This window comes from Mastomys coucha, unplaced genomic scaffold (assembly GCF_008632895.1).
Source record: "Mastomys coucha isolate ucsf_1 unplaced genomic scaffold, UCSF_Mcou_1 pScaffold21, whole genome shotgun sequence".
Classification (NCBI taxonomy): Eukaryota; Metazoa; Chordata; class Mammalia; order Rodentia; family Muridae; genus Mastomys; species Mastomys coucha.
The window spans coordinates 79,325,654-79,349,257 of record NW_022196904.1 but is presented as its reverse complement, the minus strand read 5'-3'; the positions used below and the strand labels follow the sequence as shown (position 1 = coordinate 79,349,257).

The 23,604-nt window shown below is 40.2% G+C and overlaps 2 protein-coding genes and 1 long non-coding RNA gene across 6 annotated transcripts; 2 read left to right on the top strand and 1 right to left on the bottom strand.

Annotated features, from left to right (window-relative positions):
- The first annotated feature begins 102 nt into the window (after positions 1–102).
- On the top strand, positions 103–7,989 carry Tmem126b (transmembrane protein 126B). Its single transcript, XM_031387341.1, has 5 exons — positions 103–212; positions 3,250–3,368; positions 4,843–5,036; positions 6,116–6,227; positions 6,666–7,989. The coding sequence occupies exons 1-5, from the start codon at positions 132–134 to the stop codon at positions 6,847–6,849; spliced, it is 690 nt and encodes a 229-aa protein (XP_031243201.1). The 5' UTR covers positions 103–131; the 3' UTR covers positions 6,850–7,989.
- Positions 3,180–17,104, bottom strand: LOC116102564. The gene is made up of 2 exons (XR_004123226.1): positions 16,923–17,104; positions 3,180–3,328 (listed from the first exon to the last, which is right to left on the bottom strand). It is a non-coding gene; the product is annotated as an uncharacterized LOC116102564 (long non-coding RNA).
- Tmem126a (transmembrane protein 126A) lies at positions 16,889–23,374 on the top strand. 4 transcript variants are annotated; one of them, XM_031387345.1, is made up of 6 exons: positions 16,889–17,120; positions 17,391–17,538; positions 18,858–18,953; positions 21,338–21,531; positions 22,458–22,572; positions 23,137–23,374. In XM_031387345.1, exons 2-6 carry the CDS (start codon positions 17,495–17,497, stop codon positions 23,327–23,329), a joined length of 642 nt encoding a protein of 213 aa, XP_031243205.1. In that variant the 5' UTR covers positions 16,889–17,120; positions 17,391–17,494; the 3' UTR covers positions 23,330–23,374. The 4 variants fall into 4 exon arrangements, with proteins under 4 accessions (XP_031243205.1, XP_031243204.1, XP_031243202.1 ...); XM_031387344.1 differs by having other exon boundaries at positions 17,382–17,538; XM_031387342.1 differs by having other exon boundaries at positions 17,327–17,538.
- The last annotated feature ends 230 nt before the right edge of the window (positions 23,375–23,604 follow it).

Here is a 23,604-nt window from a genome sequence, read left to right as displayed (position 1 = left end):
CCCGGCTGGAGGGCGCGGCTTTTGACTGGGTGGGGGGCGTACCCGGCTAAAGGTAGGAGCTGTCAGTCAGCTGCAAGTCCCGCCCCAGGCGCTCCCGCCACGCCCTCCTGTCAGTCACGTGAGGCGCCAAGATGGCGGCGTCCGAGCGACCAAGTTGGTCTGAACAGAGGGATGCTGGTGTGGTGCAGGAGGGAAATAGGGGAGCGCCCCAGGTAGGCGGAAATCTAGGGTGGTGTGGGTCGCTTCCTCGGAGATGATGCACGTGAAGGATTTGAGCAAATAAGAGAACTGGTCCCGACTTTATGCAGGGTGTAATCAAATCTCTAGTTCCTAACAACGTAGACCTGAAGTCTACGCCGGATTAAATGTAGCTTGTTTCTCTTCCTCAAGGACCTTTCTACAAACAAGACTTTTCTCCAATTACAAATACGTTATCGCCTTACCCCACCCGTCCCGACCTCTATCTCTCCCATTCTGTTTAAGTGTTCTGCCTTTTATTGATTTGGTGTGTCCTGACTTAACGCCAGGTTATGATTGGATTCTTGAATGCATCCACTCTTTTGATTACCTGAGAACCTGATATAAACCACGGCTGGATAAATCATGTGAGAATGTTGAATAAAATTCTGAAGGTAAAATAATACTAAAAGCACAACACACAAACACTTTGCAGACCATACGCCCACACAAATGCACTTACTTGTATAAGGATGGTGATCTGATCGGTTGAGTGACTTTGAACTTCCTTAACTCTTAAATTAAAAGTTGGTTGTGGCAAAAAATCTTCATTTTCAGTCCTGCTGAAAGACTTCCTGGGAATCTGAGGATGGAGCCCTTATCATGCATGAAGCCCAGGCCTCTATCCCAACAGCACAAAAATAAGTAAAAAAAAAAAAAAAAAACTCTGGGCAAGTTAATATTATATATCTCCTTAATTAAGGAGAGTGTAGTGAAAACCTTGCAAATGCCAGATGTCAAAAATATTTGCTGTTGTCCTGCAGCCATAATTATGGGTACCTCTTTCTCCAGAGCTGTTTCGAAGGCTTGGAAATTTTCTGTGGGTGGTGAAGAAGGTTGTTCAAGGACTTGGATGAGAACAGAACAAAAATTTCTCTAAGGTTTTTTGATTAGCCATGATACTATTGATATCTGCCTTCATAGTATACTAGATGGATTGGGTAGAGAATCCTCCTTAGAAAATACTATTTCTTCTTTCATTTTTCCATTTGGATAACAGAAGGGGAAGAAGCAAAAGATTTAAGTCTAGTCCCTAAAAAAAATAATTTGTAAAGTATTTTATGCCCGTGCCCCTCCCTCATCTTTCTCAGCTATCTTAAGAAAAAGAACTGACTTAAATGCTGTTTTGTATTAAGGCAGAAATACTGGTCCTTTGATCAATTGTATATCACCTTAAGAAGATCAAGGAACCCAAACTGTGTGTGTCATCTGTAGTGAGCCTTTGACTTTATTACTTTTCATGGATTAATCTAGAAAATGTAGAGCAAAAAATAAAAAGCACTGAATTTTGAATCAGTAGACATCTCACTGGTGAAATAAGTAAATACTTACAATCAAAAATTTGGATTTGCAGGAAGTATCCATAAAGCTTTGTTTGAATGAAATGAAATACTCTTAAGGTACATAATGTCACAGTACCAGAGGATTTAACGTTGTTTCCACAAAGACCCAAAAGTCTGATGTATAGCCAGAAACTCAAAAAGGAATTTGGAATTTGTTTTTTAATCTCTTGGTGAAGCCCTTATGTTCTCTTAATGTGGGCAACTATTGGCTTGCACATGGGACACAGGGTCCTGACAAACCCTGAGTTCATTCCCTTGATCCAGGCTTCACATTATAACACATAGCTATTTCTAACAAAGACCCTGCTTTCTACCCTAGGCCCTACTAGAAAACTGAATTGCAACATAAAGTCCACGATAACTGCGGTGCACTCCTCTTCCCAGGCTGGAACAGTACTCATCTCTGATTTGTTATTGTTGTTGTTTCTCTATTTTTCAAAGCACTTTCTGCTTTCTCCTACCTACCCTTAGCCCTAAAATAATCTTCCAAACAGGCTCAGGCGTTCATGAGAGAAGACAAGTGCTGTGGTTTGATTAAGAATAGAACGCATAGACTCATGTGTTTGAATGCTTGGCTCCTAGGGAGTGGCACTATTAGAAGGTGTGGCCTTGTAGGAGGAGGTTTGTCACTGTGAGGGGTGGGCTTCGAGGCTTCCTGTGCTCAAGCTGTACCCAGTGTGACACACACACAGTCTCCTGCTGCCTGCAGATCAAGCCTGCCCACATGCTACCATGTTTACCTCTGTGATGAAAATGAACTAAACCTCTGAAACTGTCAGTCAGCACTAAACCTCTGAAGCTGAAAGCCAGCCCCAGTTAAATGTTCTTTATAAGAGTTGCCTTGGTCATGGTTTCTCTACACAGAAGTAAAACCCTAAGACAAAGATAGATCTTTATCAACATGCAGGTCTTATTTCTGCTGTTACTTCAAGAGGATTAAAAAAGCAGGGCCTTCTACTCTTTTGGAATGAACAGAGGAAGCTATGCTGTAACAGGAAAACAAAATCACCATCTTAGTAGCAAGACAAGCTTTCTGAAACTCAGTTTTCTAATCTGTTGTCTTAGTCATTGTTCTAATGCTGTGAAAAGACACACCACAGCAACTCTTAGAAAATAGCATTTAGTTCAAGACTTGCTTGTAGTTTCAAAGGGTTAGTCCATTATCATTTTAACAGCCCTGAAGCTGAAAAATTATATCCTGATCCACAGGTAGCAGAGGCAGGCAGGCAGACAGACAGACAGACAGACAGACAGACAAAGCGACAGAGAAGTACCTGACCTGGCATAGGTTTTTGAAATCTCAAAGCCCATGCCCAATGAAATACTTCCTCAGACAAAGCCACAACTCCTAGTCCTTCTAAATCCTCATATAATGCCAATGCTACTCCCTGATGACTCAGCATCCAAATATAGGAGCCTACATATGTAAACACAGCAATATTCATTTTCCCAACTTTTATGTAACTCAAAAAAAAAAAAAATCTCTTAACAGTTAAGAACCCAGTAAATGTTGATTGAATTGGTTTTTTTAAAATATGTGAAAGCAGATAACATAGTACCTAGAACATTCCTAGACTCTAAATGTACTTAGTCTGAATATAGTTTTATAAAGTTTTATTTAATATTAGTGTAGTTAGCTATTATGACTCTGGAATTTTGTGTTTTCCAGGACATCAAGATGGCACTTTATAAACATGGTCAGCTGATTCCTTCTCTAGGAGATGCAAAGTTCAGAAGCCCAGTAATCTCTGAAATTATAGAAAAGTTTGAATGTTATAGAAATGACAAGTAAGAGACATGGTGATAACTGATTCAATGACTTTACTAACCCATCCTTCCTATTCCCAGTCTCTGAGGGTTAAGAAACTACTTACTTTTTTTGCTTCTGTTTGTCGCCTAAAAAGTTTCATTTCCTGGGTAATGTCACTCTATAACATTTTGCCAAAATGTCTTCCTTTAGGCTTTCAGTTTCCCGTGCAGTTACTCTGCTTCCAATGGCAGCCTGAATTGCTATCTTAAACAGTTGTCTAAGAAGCGAATCTTCTAGACCAGTGGTTCTCAACATATGGGGCATGCCCCTTTTGGGGGTTACATCTCAGATATTCTGCATATCACATGTTTATATTACAATTCATAACAATAACAGAATTAGGAAGGTTGAGAACCACTGGTCTAGATATTTACATATGGGGATGATGGGGTTGAGGAAAATTGGCAACAGTGAAGTTCTAAAAGATGCCTTTACTAAAGTCCTGAAAAAACATCTAGTAAATAACTCATGGAGAAAGGGAAAAACTAGTGATTGAGTTGGTTACGAACTAGACAAAAATGGCAATGAAATGAAATATTGGTTTGTTAGACTCTGGATAATTCCTTTTGCTCCTTTTTATAAGGCTTATTCTGTGTGTGTGTGTGTGAGAGAGAGAGAGGGGAGGGAGAGACTGTATGCCATTTATGTCTGCACATGCTAGAAAGAAAGCTTCCAGAGGAAACTAGAAAAGGGCTTTGGATATGGGTCCTAGGAACCAAACCCCTTCTTTTGCTTCTTAAAAAAGTGTCCAAACATTGCTGAGATATTATTTGTACAAATATTTTTTAAATTAAAAGTAATTAGTATGAAACCATTTTGAAGGCTACTTGTATTTTCCTGGTAGACAGTTATAATTAATCAGTTTAGCAAGGCTGGGGTGATGACTCGGTGGTCAAAACTCTGCATGTGTGAGCACTGCAGTGTGGATCCCCAGAAACCCATCGAAATTCAAGCTGGTTGTAGCAGTTCAAGCCTTCCAGGCAAAGACAAGTGATTCCCAGATCAAGCTAGCAGGCAATACTAGTGTGAGCTGCCTTTAAGAGACCGATGCTGATGATCTGAGCCAAAGTACTGGGGACAAGAAGAAATAAAAACACAGAAAGGCCATGGCACAAAAGAACTCAAGATTAAGTTAAAGGACAGTTATACTTTAGAGCTTTCTTCATTCAGGTAGGAGCCAGAATTAAGAAAAACCAAATATACCAGATCTCGTTCACTGAAGTTTTATAAACCACAGACAAATTATTTTAGTAGTATCTGGACCAATTCACAAGTAGTTGTTTTCTAGACAGCTAACTATGTGAAATAGCTTTTTTTCTAGATTATCTTAAACAATTTTTTTCCTTTGAGAAAATTTATTATTATTTTAATAACAAGAAATATTAGCTGCTGGGTACGTGTGTGATTCATTTCAAGAATGTTATGTTAAACTTTTTTCTTTGTTCCTGTTAGGACTTTAAATATACATGGAACTTTAATCTTTGGAGCAAGTAGTGGTTTGTCTGGACTAGTGGCAAACTTAATTTTCAGAAACAGCTTCAAGGTTAAATATGAAGCTTTGAAGACCTACGCATCCTTGACTACACTTCCATGTTTGGCTACCATTGTTACTTACAAGTTCTTTGTAACTGATGCTTTGCAATCAGGTAAATTTAAATTAATCAATATATAATGTAGCTATAACAAATTAAGGTTACTCATTAACAAATGTTTATAATACTCAAACATTTGTATATTATTTTATATATGTTTCTTAGTTTGCTCTACACAGTAGTCCTAATCATGCAAGACAAGTTATACTCTTCATAGAACTGGATGGAATTAGGAGTGGCTTTGAACCACCATGTTGGAATAGAACCTGGGTCCTCTGTAAGAGCAGCAAGTGCACTTAGTGCTAATCTATAACTCCAGCCCCTCTAATCGTTTGTATTTCTAATTACTTTCTTTTCTAGTATACTGACTAAAAGCATGCTTCTGTGCGAGCATTTTCTCTATATATATCTCTCCTCTCTCTCTTTCTCTTTTTCTCTCTCTCTCTCTTTCTCTTCTCTCTCTCTCTCTCTCTCTCTCTCTCTCTCTCTCTCTCTCTCTCTCTCTCTCTCTCTTTCAAGACAGAGTTTCTGTATGTAGCCCTGGCTATTCTGGAACTTGCTATGTAGACCGGAGTGACCTCAAACTAGATCCTCCTGCCTCTGCCTTTCTAGTGCTGGGACGAAAGGCATGTGACACCATGCTCACCCAGAGGTCTCTTTTTAATGACAGTTATATTCCTGGTGACTAGCATATATACCTGACAAATAGTAAAAAATGCTATGTGTCCAAGTAGGTGGCGTGGCATGATTCTTTAGTATTCTTGCTGTGACGTTGCTTCTGTAAACAGCACACAGAAGTATAATCCCAGCATTTGGGAGGAAGAGGCATTTGAATATCTGTGAGTCTGAGGCCAGCCTAGTCTACAAGTTCCTGGACAGCCAGAGCCGTTGCCCAGAGATGCTTTGTCTCGAAAAGTAAAATAAAACAAAAAAGCACACATAAATGGTAATTCTCTATGCAATAAAGAGTTTCAAAACAAGATTCAGTTTGGCCTGTTATGCACCAAGCTTTGAATTCCTAATATTCTATCTACTGTTTACCTGTGGTTTCAAACAGCAAAGTAAGTAGACAGCTTCATTTTAATAGTTATCCTAAATCTTAAAGGGAAGCTAACTTTTCTCTCACTTTCTAGGTGACATAAGCAAGGAAAACTGTATTCTGAGAAGTGCTCTGGTTGGCATAGCATGTGGGTTTTCATATCCCAGCGCTTTGGCCTTCTATAAAAATGGACATTTGGCAGTTAAGTAAGTCTATCCATTCCTTCCCTTTCTCTTTTCTTTATCCTTGCTCACCTGATCCCCACACCTCCCCCTTTCTCTCTGTGTGTGTGTGTGTGTGTGTGTGTGTGTGTGTGTGTGTGTGTGTGTGTATGCACACGTGAGCGCAAGTTGGGTTCTGAGGATCAAACTTTGGTCCCCACAGTTGTGTGGCAAGCATTTTACTGACTAAACTATCTTCCTAGCCCTTTCTCTTATTCCTTCCTTTTTTTTTTTTTATTGAGGGAGTGGTGTTGATCAACTCTTCTTTTTCTTTAGCTACACACTAATCAAAACAAAGTAGCCTACTAGCATTTGATGTTGTTATCTACATGATAAACCTATACTGGAAATGACTAGGAGAAATGAGTCGCATTTGATAGAGTATCAGTCCCAGAGACATTGTTGACTCTTTTCCATTTTCAGGTATCATACTGTTCCACTGCCACCAAAGGGAAGAGTTATGCTCCATTGGTTACTCCTTTGTCAAACTGGGATGAAAGCAATGGCCATTCCTCTGTTTTTTCAGATATTACTGGGAGTGTTTAATGGCTTAAATCACTACCATGTATGTGCAAAAACATATGCAAGACCTGTGCCTGATGATTAACAAAAGAATCAGTAGAGGCCAGTCCAGTGGAATGAACTTCTTTATAATACGGACTTGGCCACTGGTCTAAGAGTGAAAAGTAACTTTTGCCTAGTATATATCGGTAATTATGAATGTTATAAATGTTAAACAAACACAAGTTTCTCCTTTCTTTCTTCATTGTATATAGGAATGGGTTTGGAGCCTCAGATCTGACCTGTGCAGATACAGTGAGTATCTGGTATTGGTCACACACTATGCGTGTAAGAAGAAATGATCCCTAAAGAAAGACTTCTTAGAGGAGTAAGAAATAAGAACACATATTATAAGATGTCGTGAGAGATACACACATACTTTGAGGGAACTGAGACTGTAACTGTTAACTATTTAGGCAGATGATGTTTTAGGAGAAAGTAACATGAGCTAAATGTTAAAGAGGAATGGGAAAGTCATAAGAAAGGAAAATATGGGAAAATACAGAAGATGAGAGCAAGCCTGAGATGACCCCCAGTCCAGCACCACAAGGCCCAAGTGGGCAGACCACACCCACCACGTCCCCTGCCTTGGCAGGGCATAGAACTCCTAAGATAATCCCAAAGGCCCCAGGTGCCACTAAGATGAGCAAGTAAATGGAGAGATAGAAGAGAAAGAGAAGCAGAGGGATGCATGCACAATGAAGAGAGGCGGAACTGGAGACTTGAGGGTAGTGAGGATTAGCCTAATGTGAGCAGCCAGTGATGCCACCTGAGGCTATGGTGAGGTCCTGGCCTGTGCTGCTACCAAGGGCCATGTCTGGGTCCAAATCTCTGCAGCAGCAGGGGGTCTGTTACCACCAAAGACTAGTGGACTTCTCTGGTCAGGCTATGTTGATGTCTGAGGGCTGTGCAGCCTCCACCCTTCATCTGGGCATCCTGGCCCCACATCTCACCAGCTGCAGCACTTAGGAGAATGGGTCCTGCTGCACTTAGCCCAGAAAGCAAGGTAGAGCTGGCCCTGGTTGCTGGGATTGCAGTGAGCCAGGGCATGAGAGCAGGAAAGCTGACTCTGCCCCTTACAACATTGGCTGAGCTAGCTGGGGCAGTGCTAGAGAGCTCACTAGAGCCATGAGGATGTCATGGAGCTGGTGGGATGGCCAGCTCAGCTACCAACCAGGCCTAGATCCAGGGCTTTGAGATAGTACGCACCATCATCTACCCCATCTATGAACTGCAGGAGTGCATGAAGAGAGCTGGTCCAAAGCTGCAGGATCTCCATAACAGGGCAGCAACAGAATATTTGAGAGGGGCCCTGATGAGGATCCAGTATGGACCCTGTGGCAGAAGCCAGGGACCTCACACCAGACTCATTGCAATGAACATTTGCAAGTAAAGAAGTGTGGACAAAAGGGTATGTATTGTGGGGCACACTGTGACACTACAGCTTCCACAATGAGATTTTTTTTCTTTTCTTGGGAGGTTGCAAGGGAAGAGTGTGTACAAAAGGACAATGAGACAAGTGAGATTAGGGTGCACAGTATGAAATTCACAATAAAACATTAAGACAGAGAATGCATGGAGGTCCTTGTGCTCACAAATAAACACACAGGTTGTCTCTTCAAAGGGAGGAATATATAACCTGTTTTAAATCTTCTCCATAAAGGGGCCACTTCAATTTACAGTGTGTCATTCCCACTGTGAGGAAAAACGAAAACCAAACTGTGGAAGTAGCCAAGCTCCAGGCTCATGGAGCAGTGCCACTGCCTAACTCAAGCTGTCATTAGACTCCCCTCCCCACTGGGCCCAAGATGGGCAGCTGGAAGGCTCTGAATTCTGGTCAGATCACACAGGAAGGCCAGCCCTGAACACACTTGGCTCAGTACCCCAAGAAGTGGCGTCAGAGTCCACCTTCCTGGCTCTGCCAAGATGTATCCAGCCGACAATCTTTTAATGTTTCTGAAAGAGTCCAAACAATATATTACTGAATTCCAAATTGCAAAATAATTGGCAGGGATTTTATTCCCCCTTTCTGGGCTCTTTGTGCTTCCAGTTACCCAACACAAGTGGTTCCTTGTTTAGGAAACCAAGGATCGAATCTTACAGTCCTTTACAAAGCTGCAGAGCTACTGGTCTTAATAATTTGTTTCTCTGGATCTTAACAAACATCTCAATAACTATAAAATGCTTTACCCCAGAGGACTGAGAACTCATGCTTATTTCGCTCTATCAGTTACAGTTGGGACCCTTTGGATAAGAGGACAAAATATCTACTCTCCACTTCTATTTTCAGAAAGTTTTTCTTACCTTCTCCAAGAGCCAAGCCCCACACATTGGGCAACCATTGTAGGGGTCTCTGTGATCATCAGAGCCAGCAAAATGATGGTCTAAATAGGCAGTTAAGTTCAGCATGACTCAGCAGTTGGTGTTGGTTCAAACCTCAAGAGTCTGACCTTGTGTGGTTAATTTAGACATATTTAAGAACAGCACAATTTGGTAAAAGAAAGCTCATGATACAGGTCTGGGGGAGGAATCAGTGTGGTCATAGCCACATAAATAGCACAAAGGTTAACAGGCTATTAATCATATCCACTCCCAGCCTTCTGGATGGAAAACAGTTGTCCCTTTGACAAGACAACTCCATGTGTTTAACATTATTTCACCAGTTCTCAACTTATGGGTCATGACCCCTTTGGCAAACCTCTATCTCCAAAAATATTTATGATTCATAACAGTAGCAAAATTATAGTTATTAAGTAGCAATGAAAATAATTTAATGTTTGGGGGAGTCACCACAGCCTGAGGAACTGAATTAAAGGGTGGCAGCATTGGAAATGTTGAGAACCACTGCCCCTGTGTTATCTGTGAACATAAGGACATCTATGTCTCCTACAGAAAAACATCCCTCTGCTCTCAGCCCTGAATCAGTGTACTAGGCATGCTCTTACTTACAAACTGTCTTTGCTTACAATTTACATATCATGCATCTGTATGTTATATATTAAAAAACAGAAGTGTAATGATTCAGTCACTGCTCTTGAGAAGGGCAAAATCTAAACAAAAGAATTTACAACACCTCTTCTAGAATCTGCTAAGACATTCCTCAACTATATTTATCTTCATTCTGAAAATAAGTACTGATGAGAAAAGTTATGGAATAAAATCCCACAGGTCATACTTGTATATGATTATATTAGAAACTGTTATCACTGGAAATACAACAAGGTTGGCCTTTCTTCATTTCCTCTGCCATTTGCAAGCTGAGTCACCATACCATACTTATCTACTTCAAACTGTCTTTTCTAGCGCTAGAGAAATGGTTCAAAGTTTAAAAGCACTCGTTGCTCAGACATGAGAACCGAAGTTGGGGTCCCAACACCCACATAACAAGCTAAGGATGACCACATGCATGCCTATAACATCAGTGCTGAGTGGGACAGAGACAAAAGAAACAGTGGGTCCTACCTATGTCTACCAGCCTTGCCGAAGCCCACGAAGTCCAATTCATTGAGACCCTGGTTCAAAAGGAGTAAGAGAGAATAATAGAGGAAGACACCTGATGTCCTCCTCGGGTGTCAATGGATGAACACAGGCAAGCACACCCACTTACACACACACAAACATGCATGCATGCATATTTTCTACAATCAAAAATGGCCTGTTAAGCCTCAGCCCAAAGGTGAAGTTGAATTAGTCATGGAAGGTAGCAAGATTCTAGAGGCAAATAGCATATACATTAAAAGTATATGCTGGATCAAATCCCAGCTTCACTACTGACCAACCACAGGATGACACTAAGTAAGCCGCTTCACTGAAATGAGGATTAAATCTCATATGCATCATTAAACAGGATAGAGAGATCCAAACAGTCCCCACCCCTTAGGAAGTCTGTTAGCTGCTGTCAGTCTATCTGAGATGCTGAAAGAAATGTTACGTATGCCTTTAATCCCAGCACTTGGGAGGCAGAGGCAGGTGGATTTCTGAGTTCAAGGCCAGCCTGGCCTACAGAATGAGTTCCAGGACAGCCGGGACAACACAGAGAAACCCTGCCTCGAAAAACCAAAACCAAAACCAAAAAAAAAAAAACAAAAACAAAAACAAAAATGTTACTAACAGGCTTATAAGCAGCAGGATGTTCTCACAGTGTGAAGGATGAAAAATCCAAGATGAAGGAACCTGTGTTTTGGTGCTGTACTGGTTAATTTTATGTCAACTTGACACAAGCTACAGTCATCCAAAAGGAGAGAGCCTCGATTGAGAAAATGCCTCCATAAGAGACAGCATATACCAACTACAGAGTATTTTGTTAGTGCAGATCATTGCAGATCATGCCATCCCTATGCTGGTGGTCCTGGGTGTTGTAAGGTAGCAGATTGAACAAGCCAAAGCGAGCAAGCCAGTAAACAGTATTCCTCCATGGCCTCTGCATGAGCTCCTGTAGCCATGTTCCTACCCTGTTTGAATTTCCGTCCTGACTTCCTTTAAGGATGAACAATGATACAGACACATAAGCCAAATAAACTCTCCCCCAAGATGCTTTGGTCATGGTGTTTAATCACAGCAATTATAACCCTAAGACAGCTATCTAGGGAAGGCCTGCCTTCTGTATCAAAAATGGCCCCTTTTGTTGTGTTATTTCATGGGGATGGAGTAAATAAGAGACTCTCTGGGGTCTCTTGAATAAAAATGCTAGTCTTAATCCTAAGGGCAAAGCCCTAACTACATTCCAAAGACCCCACTTCCTAACACTATCACCTTCGAGCTTGCCTTACTTGCTTTTCTATTAATAATACTGTGGTGGTTTGAATATGCTTGGCCCAGGGAGTGGCCCTATTAGGTGTGGTCTTGTTGGAGTAGGTGTGGCTTGTTGGAGGAAGTGTGTCACTATGGGCATGGGCTTTGAGACCCTTCTTCTAGCTGCCTGGAAGACATCTTCTCCTGCTAGCCTTCGGAACTAGATGTGGAACTCTTAGCTCCTCCAGTGCCATGTCTGCCTAGATGCTGCCTTGCTTCCTGCCATGATGATAATGGACAAAATCTCAGAACCTATAAACCAGCCCCAACTAAATGTTGTCCTTTATAAGAGTTGCCTTGGTCATGGTGTCTCATCGCAGCAATGGAAATCCTAAGACAAATACATATATATAATAATAATATGTAATATAATAAACAAATGACTAAGGCAACTTGTAGTAGAGTTTGTCTGGGCTCTAGAAGGTTAGAGTACATGATGGAGGAACAAAGGCAGGAACAGGAAGCTGAGGGCCCTCAACTTGAATATAAACATGAAGCAACTGGGAAGTCATGGAGCTTTTGAAATCTCAAAGCTTGTCCCCAAAGACATACTTCTTCCAACAAGGCCACACCTGCTAAGCCCCACAAACAGCACCAACAGCACCACTAATTAAGGGCCAAGTATTCAAATGGGTGAGGCTATTGAGGACATCTCATTTAATCCACCATAGAAAGTAGGGCTTCAGCAAATGACACTGTGGGAACAAAAACAGACTATAGCAGCTACCACTAGAGCTGCTAATTACCAGCAAGATTGCTCGGTGGTTGTGGTGGTTTGAGTGAAAAATGGGCCTGATAGGTTCATAATCTGAATGCTTAGTCCCTGGTTTGTGGGGTTTTGAGGAAGGATTAGGAGGTGTGGCCTAATTGAAGGAGGTGGATTTTAGATTTCAAAAATCTGAATTTGGCCATGTTAAGCCAAATCAATCAATCAATATCTCTCTCTCTCTCTCTCTCTCTCTCTCTCTCTCTCTCTCTCTCTCTCTAACTAGCAATAATACAGTAATTAAGACTGCCAATAATAATAATTAACTAGGTAGGTACTTGCTGCCAAACCTGACAACCTTAGTTCAATCCCTAGGACCCATATAGTAGAAGGATTAAATGGACTTCCACACATTGTTCTGTGACCTCTATATATGCACCTTGATCACCGAGCACATAAATGTAAAAATTTTTTATGTAAAGATTAATGTACATAGCAAACCAACAATGTATCAAAAAGATGATATACCATTTAGTGGGGTGTGTTCTGAGAAGGCAAAAATGGTTCAAAACACACCAATCAGTAAATAAAGTACATCCCACTAACTTAACTTAGGACAAAGCTATATATTAATGTTTCAGTAGTTGCAGAAAAACCATTTGAAACAATTCAATATCCCTTCATGATAAAAACTGAGCAAATTAAATATTGGAGAAATACATCTCATCATAATAAATGCCATATGTGGCAACCCCACCGTTAACCTCATCCTCACAGGGGAAAAGGTAATGCTTTTCCTACAAGAATAACCACAGTACCACTCTCATGCAACGCAGGACCAATAAGGTACTAGTCAGAGCAACCAGACAGGAACGAGTAAGGAGCATCCAAATGGGAAAGGAGAATAGTAATGTGTCCTTGTCTGTAGGTGATACATCTGTGAACCCAGAATACCTAGAATCCACTAAAAACTATTCATACTAATATGTTTAGTAAAAGTGGAAAATATGAAATCAACATACAAAATCAGTAGCATTTCTACAAACCAATACTTAACTAGGTAGGCTAAATAAAGACTTCCTTAGACTCATAAAATGTGCACAAATTCATCCCCTGAAGTTCTGCACCCTAGAAATGTGAAAGAAAAGATTTCTAGTTCTAGATTTAGAAAATGAATGAACAGCCCTGAAAATGACAAGTAGAAGAGTAAATGTACATGTTACTGTTTTTAAAGATTTTAAGATTTCTTTAAAAAAAAAAAAAAAGAGGAAAAATGATAGCTTATGTATCCTGAGGACCTGAATTTGGAGCCTATCACCTATGTAAAACATTAAGTATGGTGAGCACATCTGTGATCCCAGGACTGGGGAATAGAAGGATCCTGGTTGTTGCTAGTTGGTGGGCTTCAGGTTCCACACAGACCCTGTCCCAAACAATAATCAGAGAGTAATAGAGGAAGACACTTAGTGCTGATCTCTACTAACCACATGTACACAAGTGTACACACACCCATACATGTGTGTGTCAGAACATGGTCCAAGAATGATTGTGAGAAAACTCCAAGAAGTAGGCAAGAGCCATGTGACCTTAGCTTCTTCAAAAATACAGAACTGTACTTGGGTTATGCTTTCTTGCCCCTCTAGATATAGGGGATAGGAGTAAGTTTACTTCAAATTTTTCATTAAAATTGGCTAGTTATATGCCTGTATGGAAAAGCATGTCCTCCACATGTGGCTTGACCTTATGAGGATACACTTAACTCATTTGATTCCTCTTAGCTCTCAGAGTAAAATTGTCTGATGCTCAGAATAAAGATGGCTTTATGATTCTTTACTCTGCTTCACTGATCAGCTCCATTCTCCCAGGTCCCACCACCTGAACAAAAACCCCACCAATTCCTGAGCTCCTACCACTTGGAATCCTACCAATCCTCAATTTGAAAATCTCTGTCCTGAAAAGCTCTGCCACTCAGGAATCCTATACAATCACTGCCCCTTCGTCCAGTTCCTTGCTGTCCACTCCTGGGGACAGAAAACAGCCATTCCTGGATTTGTCCCTCCATGCCCTGGACCCTCCAATAAATCTCTTTCATGAGATTTTCTGCCTGGTGTGACTGATTGGAAGAAGCTAAGAAAAGATGAAGCAATGAAGAGAGGAAGAGAAGAAGCAAAGAGGAGTGGGGCTGAAGCTCCTAAGCTGCTCAGCTCAGCTGGGATGCCCTCCCCTAGGAGCTGCCATGCCTCTGCTGAGGAAGACAGCTGTAAGACCTCTGAGCTGCTGTGTCTCAAGTCACCCTTCCCTTGGGACATTGTCCCACCTCAGACAGAGCTGCGTGGTTCTTGGGCTTCCAAGTCCCAGGATACCCTTTCATCTGAGCAGAAACATTTACAGTGGACACACGTGGGAGGCCTCTCTTAAACTAAAAATAATCAAGTTTTTTTGAGTAGGTATGTTTATATTAAAGTAGATTTTATAATAAAGAGTATTAACAAGAGACAAGGAGGATATTTCACCATGATACAAGGATTTATTGGTCCTTTATTCATATAATAACAGAGCTTGAACATGTAAGACAATATGAAAAGGAAATTTTCCTATAACAGTTGGAGAGTTCAGTAACATGTTACTTAATAGAAAAGTTGGTACAAATTAGGAAGGATGAAGAACACTCAACCAATCCTGTCCTCTGGGCAGAGTGACATGTGCCTATATTCCCAGATGTTCCAGAAGTTGAGAGAGGAAAATCATTCATATTCCACATGGGCAACACAGACCCCACCTCTACAAGCACAAAACCAGCAAAGGAGCATAGATAACCACCCAGTGTGTCGTGGTTGTTGCTTTCAGGAACTCTTGATACAATAGAAGAGTACATATTCTTTTCATGCAGACATGAAAAACCAATTTGGACCAGAACCTGCACTATAAATATCAATAATACATTTTTTTAGAATTCAAATCCTACCAAGTATGCTCTCCAACCACAAGAGAACTGAAGGAGAGATTTAAAAAGAGATTAGGAAACCAAGGCACTTCTAGATAGACCATAGTTCAAGAAACCTAAGAGAAATTACAAGATTTTTGAACTAAATGAAAAGAATTTTTAAATTTTAAATTAAATTTTAAAATCTGTGGGAACAAAGAGGTCCTTAGAATTCTAGGGAATTTCTGACAATAAACACACATACCGAAGAGTAAAATGGTCTCAAACCAATGACCCCATCTAGAAAACTAGAAAAAAAAATAGGAAATAATAAGTAGCAATTCAAGTAGAAAAATTCAAGTTGAAAACGTAAAATCCAACATTAAAAAAAAAAAGTGAAACAAACAAAAAATTATTTAAGAAGATCACATTAGCCAGACTGATCAGGCATCAAAGATTCAATAAACACTATCAAGAGAAGACATATGAGGTCACTGCAGGATACACAGATATTAAAAACATAAGAATATTTATCAGCAGTTTAATCCAATAAGCTTGAAATTTTAGACCAAATGGACATTTCCTGAGAAAAGTTTCAAAGTTCAATCTAAAAGATATCTACACGTAGAAAAGTGAAATATCTATTGTAGATGCTGAATTTATATTACAATCCTCTCAATCAGGAAAACTCCGGGCCCAGAAGTCTTCCGTGATGATCCTACCAAACATTCAGCAAATGATGACAAAATGATACAAATGCTCCCAAAAGTGAACAGTTGCTAAATTACACTTAATAAATCAGAGCTACCCTAATGCCAGCACTGGATGTGGAAAGTGTAAGAAAGGGGGTGGGGGTGGGGACGCTCAGTGGTTAAGAGCAATTGCTGCTCCTGCAGAGGACCCGGGTTTGGTGCCACAGGAATCAGAGTCTTTTTTTTTTTTTTTTTTTTTTTTTTTTTTTTTTTTTTTTAACTAGAATTGACTTGAAGCCTCTCGGGTCAGGAGTCTTCCGGGATGGGAATCTACTAATTCTTGTGATAAATTCCTGGCCTCTCAATTTAGTAAGCTTCTTTATAGTCTATGCACAATTTTACAAAATAACCAGGTAAGGAATTTTGTCCTTTCCTGGACAGATGCAGATGAACACTGAGACAGAAGCTGGTAACATTGGTTCCCAGTGGTGCTGACTTATACCCTAGGACCCTGGCTGTTTTTGTTTGGAACTCACACTATACGTAGGCCAGGCTGGCCTGGAATTCACAGAAATCTCACTGCCTCAAGCTACTGAATTCTGGGATTAAGGCGTTAAGTTTCTGAAAGGTTACTTTTTCACTACATCCCCTTAACCCTGTTTCTCATAAACAGTGTTCTGGAGGACACGGGGAATGCTGAGGGGAAAAAAAAAAAAAACAAGCGCTTGCTCTGGAATTGCTCAGGTTCTGCTGGAAGTCACCCACAGCACAACATGGCACAAAGACCTGAAGATCCAAGCGAGAGATGGAGCAAAAAGCCCACTTTAGACTAACTTCATTGCTAGAGCTGCCTACACCAGCCTGTAGCCGAGTGGCTATCTTGCGGTCCGTGCCTCGGAAGTCGGGCTGTGTGCCCAGGTGGGGTGGTGCCGAGCATCCAGCCACCGCAACAAGGCAGTCTCGGCAGCCTGTGCCCAGGATGGGCTAGCGGACCCGCCAGTGCTCACCGCGAGTCCGCAGTTTAGCGGCTCCCGAACCGGAAGCCCCCGGACAGGAAACAGAGGCGGAGACAGAGTCACGTGTGAGCCAAAGATGGAGCCCAGGCGACCCTGGCGAAGGTTGTTGTAGATTCCGGCGCGGGAGGACCTGGGCAAGCACGGGCGGCTGGGGAGGGCGGCCATACACTGCCGTCATTCTGCCGAGTGGTGAGTAGCTGTGCCAGTGTCGCGCTTGGAGACACGCGGGGTTGCCACGAGGGAGGGGGAAGCTGTGTGAGCTGACCCGTTCTTCACTTTCCACACCCACCCCCCTAGGGGAAGACCTGGCTGAATTTATCGAGTTTAAGAATCACTGCCAATTACATGATAACCGTGGCTAAATTTTATTTTCCGATGCTCGATTTTTTATGCAGAAACTTTCGGAAATCTTTATAGTATTTCAAGGTGTCTTTGATTCGATTTCCTGAGAAATACCAGGAAGAAGAAACAGGACTTGAATCCTGGGATCCTGACCTAAACTTGTAAAACTGCAATGTACTTTCGAGGCTAATTTTTAAGTCGAGATTTATGGAACTTTGCACATGCAGCATTTTCCAAATCATATACAACAGGTACCCAAGATTTGGTAAGACATTGTTCCAGTGTTACCACAGATAAGTACGAATGGTGACCCAAGACAGTCTTATTTATATCTGCTTATTTATTTTTGGTTTATTGCTACTACTGTCTTATATTCTGAAATAGGGTCTTGGAGTACGTCCAGGAACTCACAACCCTCCTGCCTCAGTTTCCCAATATTGCAGGTGTCATCACATCCAGGAACTCACAACCCTCCTGCCTCAGCTTCCCAATAGTACAGATATCACCACAGGTTGCAGACCTTTGTTTTTCCTGTCACCCGGAAGTATGTTTTTAAAGAGCAGAATCTACACAAAAACTAATCCCCCATTGTACTGATATCCATCCTATGTGTGTACTATGCCTGCATAGGACAGAAAAGGGGATCTATCACCCTAGGCCTGAAGTTACAGGTGTGAGCGTCAATGTGGGTGCTTTACTCGAACCTGGGTCCTCTGGAACAGCATGTGCTCATAACTCTTAAGCCATCTCTCCAGCCCCAGATTTTATATTTCATCATGTGTGCATATTCCTGCAATGCCCATGAAGGTAGAAAAGGATTCCAGTTCTCTGGAAAAAGTTACCGGCTGTTAAGCAAACCTAGTTTAAGAGCTGGAGACCGAACCTTTGTCCTTTGCAATAGTGTTCACTCTCAACTACTGAGCCACCTCTCTAACCCTTGACACCTAATTGTCTTTACAAAGTGGTTACACTTTCTTGAAATAGTTTACAGTTCCACCAGCAGATGTCACAGCTTTCCTGAATACTTCCAAGTGAAATTTTCTAATTTTAACTACCTGTGCACCTACTATGTGATCTTAGTTTTTTTACCCAATGTTTTTGTCAAGGTTTACTGGCTGTTGGTTTTTTCTCATATGAAGCTCTGTTGCATCGTCCCCGTCCCCACCCTACTTGTCTATTTAGCACAAGTTCTTTGGGTTTTGTTTTCTTGTGTGTATAGCTCTTCTGGCCTCAAATTCCAGTATAATCAAGGACAGCCCTGAGCTGATCCTGCTGGGCCCACCCCACAAGTGCTGTAACTGCAGGCATGTCACCATGTCTGAATTAAATCATTTAGTATCTGTTTCACGCCTGTAGTAATTGCTTAGGATATCAAGGTTGTGGAGTGTTTGTCTTAGAAACTTAATGCGCTATTTTTCTTGTTCAGATTTCTGGTATGCTGTATTGGGTGAGGGGAATCTTGTATGCTGTATAGACATTGACCTTTCAGATTATAAAGTTAATCTACAACTCTTACATAATTATGCATCTCAGAAGGCTTTTTCTAAATATATTTTTCAAATGGGATTGTTATGTGTTTTTTAGGTCCAAGATGGAAAGTCATCAACCAAGTACTAGCAAAGATGATTTAATATTTAATGTCATATCCAGAAAAATTAAACAACTTCCAGAATCAGACAGGTAAGATTCCTTAGTATTAAAATGTCTTTACTTAAAAATGTTTCAAAAGATTATCTTAAATTTGAAGGATTATGCATACCCAAAGGAAACTGAGCTGTATTTTTGCTTTGATGAAAAAAACAAAACAAAAAGCCTCAAGCCCAGAGACACCATTTTGTGGATTATAAAACTCATTGTGGCAACTGAAACTAGAATCTTTGGAAATATATTAATTGATGAACCTACCTTTCCATTCAGCTTCTGGAGTGATATAAAACTGTATGGATCCATTTATAAATAGTTTAAAAGACCTTTTCAAGTTATCCTATCTCTTATCTTCTCAATGTATTTCTATATGCTTACCTTTACTAAGAGGACCATGGAATATTTTGCTAGATGGGTGACAAAGAAATGGATGTTTAAAGATCTTTAAGATGAAAAAGATAATTTAAGCATGCTGATATTTAAAAAGTAGTATAGGCAAGTACAGCGCACATCTACAGAATATTTATACCTGCTTGTCCATCAGAAAGTCTGAGTGGATTACAGTAAGTTCAGGTTGATCTGGGTCTATGCACTTGTGCTGAGGTCAGAAGACAACTTTTAGGAGTCTGTTCTCCCCTTCTGTGTGGGTCCTAGGTATGCAATTCAAAGGTTGTCTGTCAAGTTAATTCTGCCGAGTCATGAGAGCTCTAAGAGGGGGAAGGAAGCTAGTCAAGGAAGAACAGGAACAGGATCATAGAAGTGACAAGGCCAGGATCTGTCATATTTGAAGAAAGTGTTATTGAAACACACAGGAGGTGTCTATAATAGGGTTTCAAGCAGGAGAAAATAGATCCAACTAACTCTATTCCAGCCAGTTTGGGTAATAGATTTAAAGTAGGTAAGAGGCACTAGTGAAGTGGGTACAGACAGCTAAGATATAAGATGTGGAACATTACTGTGGCAACTGATGCATCTTCAGGTGTGCAGTCACACCAATTCCACTTTTGGTTGGCACTTACCACCTTACAAGAGAACCTAATCTGTAACTGAGCAGTAGTTAAGAACTTGATAAATCTCAACTGTTGTATATCCCTTACCACCACTTACTACATAGACACCCCATTTAGTTGATTCCAGAGATACAAAACAGTACACGAGGTAGCAGAAGCTGTAATGACTAGTGTAAGAAACTGAGAAGAGAGCGGGCTCCCAGTGGGATCTTCACCAAATCAGCAAGGAGCACTGGGAACTGAGCTGGTACTCAACTTTTAAAGACTTAGCTTGCAAACAAAAATGTTTTTTTAATTGGGAGACAACCAAGTGTTCAAGTTTCAGCTCCACTATTTCTGAGCATGGTTAAAATAGGGGTGAGTCCTATTTCATAGCTTTTATATTAAATATTTGTAAAAGTGCTCAAGTTCCCATTTCTTTAACCCCTAGAAAATTCAGGCTTCTCACATTGGAGCTGTAGTTCTTTAACAGTTTTCTAATTTCCTAACCCATCTTTAGACTTCTGAAAACCTCAACTTCAGTCTCATGTAGCCAACTATGAGAACATCCAAAGCAAAATGCAGCTTTCCAACTGGATCCCAGTGGATGAAGTGAAAGTATGATCTTACACAATGCATGACACTTCAGTAGTGATGACCTAGAAAAGCTTTAAAATAAGCAAAAAATACAGAACCTAGTGGAGGTGAAGAAATGGGAAACATGAAACAGTGAGCCATACTGCAGCTCACAAGACAAGTAGTGAAAACCAGACTGAGTTGTAAGCTAAAGAGCTTATTCAAATTGTACTATATAGTTTTATGTAAACACACAGAACATATTTTTTGGCTTAAAATTCATTTATCTCAAATTAGTTAAATTTTCATCAATGAGCTACTATACACTACCTAGTATAGTCTCACTGTGATGTTAGTACCCAGGCTCCTAATCTGGACAGTAAAACTCGAAGGGAAGAGTAAAAGGAAACACACTAACCCCATACTACTGAAACAGTTGGACATACATCCAAAGTTCTTTATAGATACAATGGGTTTAACTCGGTAATTGATAAATAGTACTATGTTAGAATGTATTGTGCTTTTAAATATCATGCGAACTCAAAAGAGCCAGGCATCTTCCTCTTCAGAGCTGTTTCCTGTCTTATCATTTGGGGCAAAGTTCTAAACAGTTCTTTACTAAAAATCACAAAATGCATATATAGCTAGTGCCATGGTCTCTTTATGTATTAACCAAATTCAAAAGCCATTTTTGAACAGAAATGCAGATGTGAAGCTATAATTTTTCTTTGGTTTTATGATCCTATAAGGGGTAACTTTGTCTGATTCTTCCCAGGGTGCTAAGTTCTATAACATACCAGAATTAGAGCACTTACCCTAATTGCGAAAACAAGTTATCATTTCCCTCATCCTCAGGAATCTACTTGAATATGGATCAGCATATATTGGACTTAATGCTGCTTTTGGGGGCCTAATAGCAAACAGTCTATTTCGGCGAACCTTGAATGTGACACAAGCTCGAATAGCTTCTAGCTTACCGATGGCTGTGATCCCATTTTTGACAGCAAACCTGTCCTACCATAGTTTTGTAAGCTTACCTTTGAGTACAGGTATGTTTTATCTCATTATCACCCAAGTTTGCATTAGTGCATACTAACCATAGCTTCACTCAAAATTGAAAATATTAGAAACAAGGTATCTGTTGGCTATAATGAAGAACTTAGGGATGAGCGAATCTTATGCAACAGATCCACATTCTGTCTGCCAACTAACCAGAGTACATACATACACAGCGGTCACATTTTCCTTGATCTAAAGCAGTATCCCCAGAGTGCTGCCTTGTTTTCTTGTTAATTTGCACATTATATGGAAGCTTTCTCTTTTAATCTTTTTTTATATTTATTTACATATATGAGTGTTCTGTCCGAATGTACATTTGCACACCAGGTAGTGGTACTAGAACCCATGGACTAGAGTTACAGATAACAGTGAACTGCCACCTGGGTGCTGGGGATTGAACTCAGCACTTCTACAAAAATAGCCATTGCTCTTAACTGAGCTCTCTCTTTAAAATAAGAGTACATTATGGTAATACAACTCTGTAATCTCTGAAATACTATGTGCATATGTAATATTTAGCGAAAAGAGAAACATTTTAACTTTACTACTGTACCATGTGTCCTGAATGAGTATTCTGTGTTGTATGTCCTGGTATGTTTGTGTATAATCCTCCTGATTAAAAACAGATACCATCATAGGGGCCAAGGGGGTCAATTTTGTGTTTTTCCTCAATACTGATCCAAATATCTGAGAATCCAGAGTCAAGATTTGTTTTCCTATTTCTCAGTATTTCCTACCCAAGGCATTAATACATGCTAAGCATGTATTCACACCATCAAGCTACAGTCTATCCTCTAATTATTCCTTTGGGCAGATTGGCAAGATCATTTTTGCTGTGTCACTGATAATAAAATGTGAACCTTACATTCTTTAAAGCATATTTGTTTAACTATCATAACCATCATTTATTTCCTAGGTGATCTGAACTGTGAAACCTGTACCACAACACGGGGTGCACTAGTTGGTTTTGTTATAGGTGGTCTGTACCCTATCTTTTTGGCCATACCTGTGAATGGGGGCCTTGCTGCCAGGTAGGACTGTTTTTTTATTTTAAAACATTTAATTATATGACTACCTAAGGAACTCTGAACTTAAAAAAGCAAATATACCCTCATGTTAAGTCATTTAGACCAAATACAGTTTTTCCCTCCTCAGGCATTTTAAGGATACTTTGCCATGCTATGTCTCTAGGTGTTCCGGTCACTAACCCTTATTTGTATATTAATGCTTGCTACAAAACAAGCCGGTGTTAGTGCTGTAGGTCTAGCATAACAGCTGTACCATATAAAATATCAGACTTAGCACATCTGTACTAAAGTAATATGCTGTCAGAAAACTGCTACCTATAAGCCTTCCACAATTCCAGTTACTCTGAATTCTTGTAGCAATCTATTTTGTGTACCTCTGGAGGTAAACTAGAGAAAGAGGAACAAAAAACAGAACCATTTTTTAAGACTAAGACACAAAAGAGAATGGCAGTAATCAAAGTGTCTATGAAACCAAACAATGAGTATATGCCAATAAAAAAGACTGTATCTACATTTATAGTAAGACAATGAATTTATATATTTGATCATCAATATGCTTTCTTACAGGTATGAATCAAGCCCCCTACCACAGAGGGGAAACATCCTCAATTACTGGATTACAGTTTCTAAGCCTGTCTTTAGAAAAATGTTATTTCCTACTTTACTTCAGACTGTGTTTGCATCGTATCTTGGGTCTAGACAATATAAACTCCTCATAAAGGCCCTTCACTTACCTGAACCTGACTCAGAAATTCATTGACTTGAAGCAAGTATGTACAACAAAAATAAAATGGTGACAATAATCTGTCTGCAGACTTTTAATATTAAAAATACAGACTTGTTTTTCACAAGGTACAACCCTGACAGGCAATTAAAGACTACACACAAGGTAAAAGCTACCACAGGGGCATAGTTTCGAGGCTGGGAGTATAAAATTAGTGGCAGATTGACTATTTTAACATGCATGAGGCCCTGGGTTTATTAATCCCTAGCTCAACAAAAATTGAGTAATTTCTCCAGTTTGAATGTTGTTTC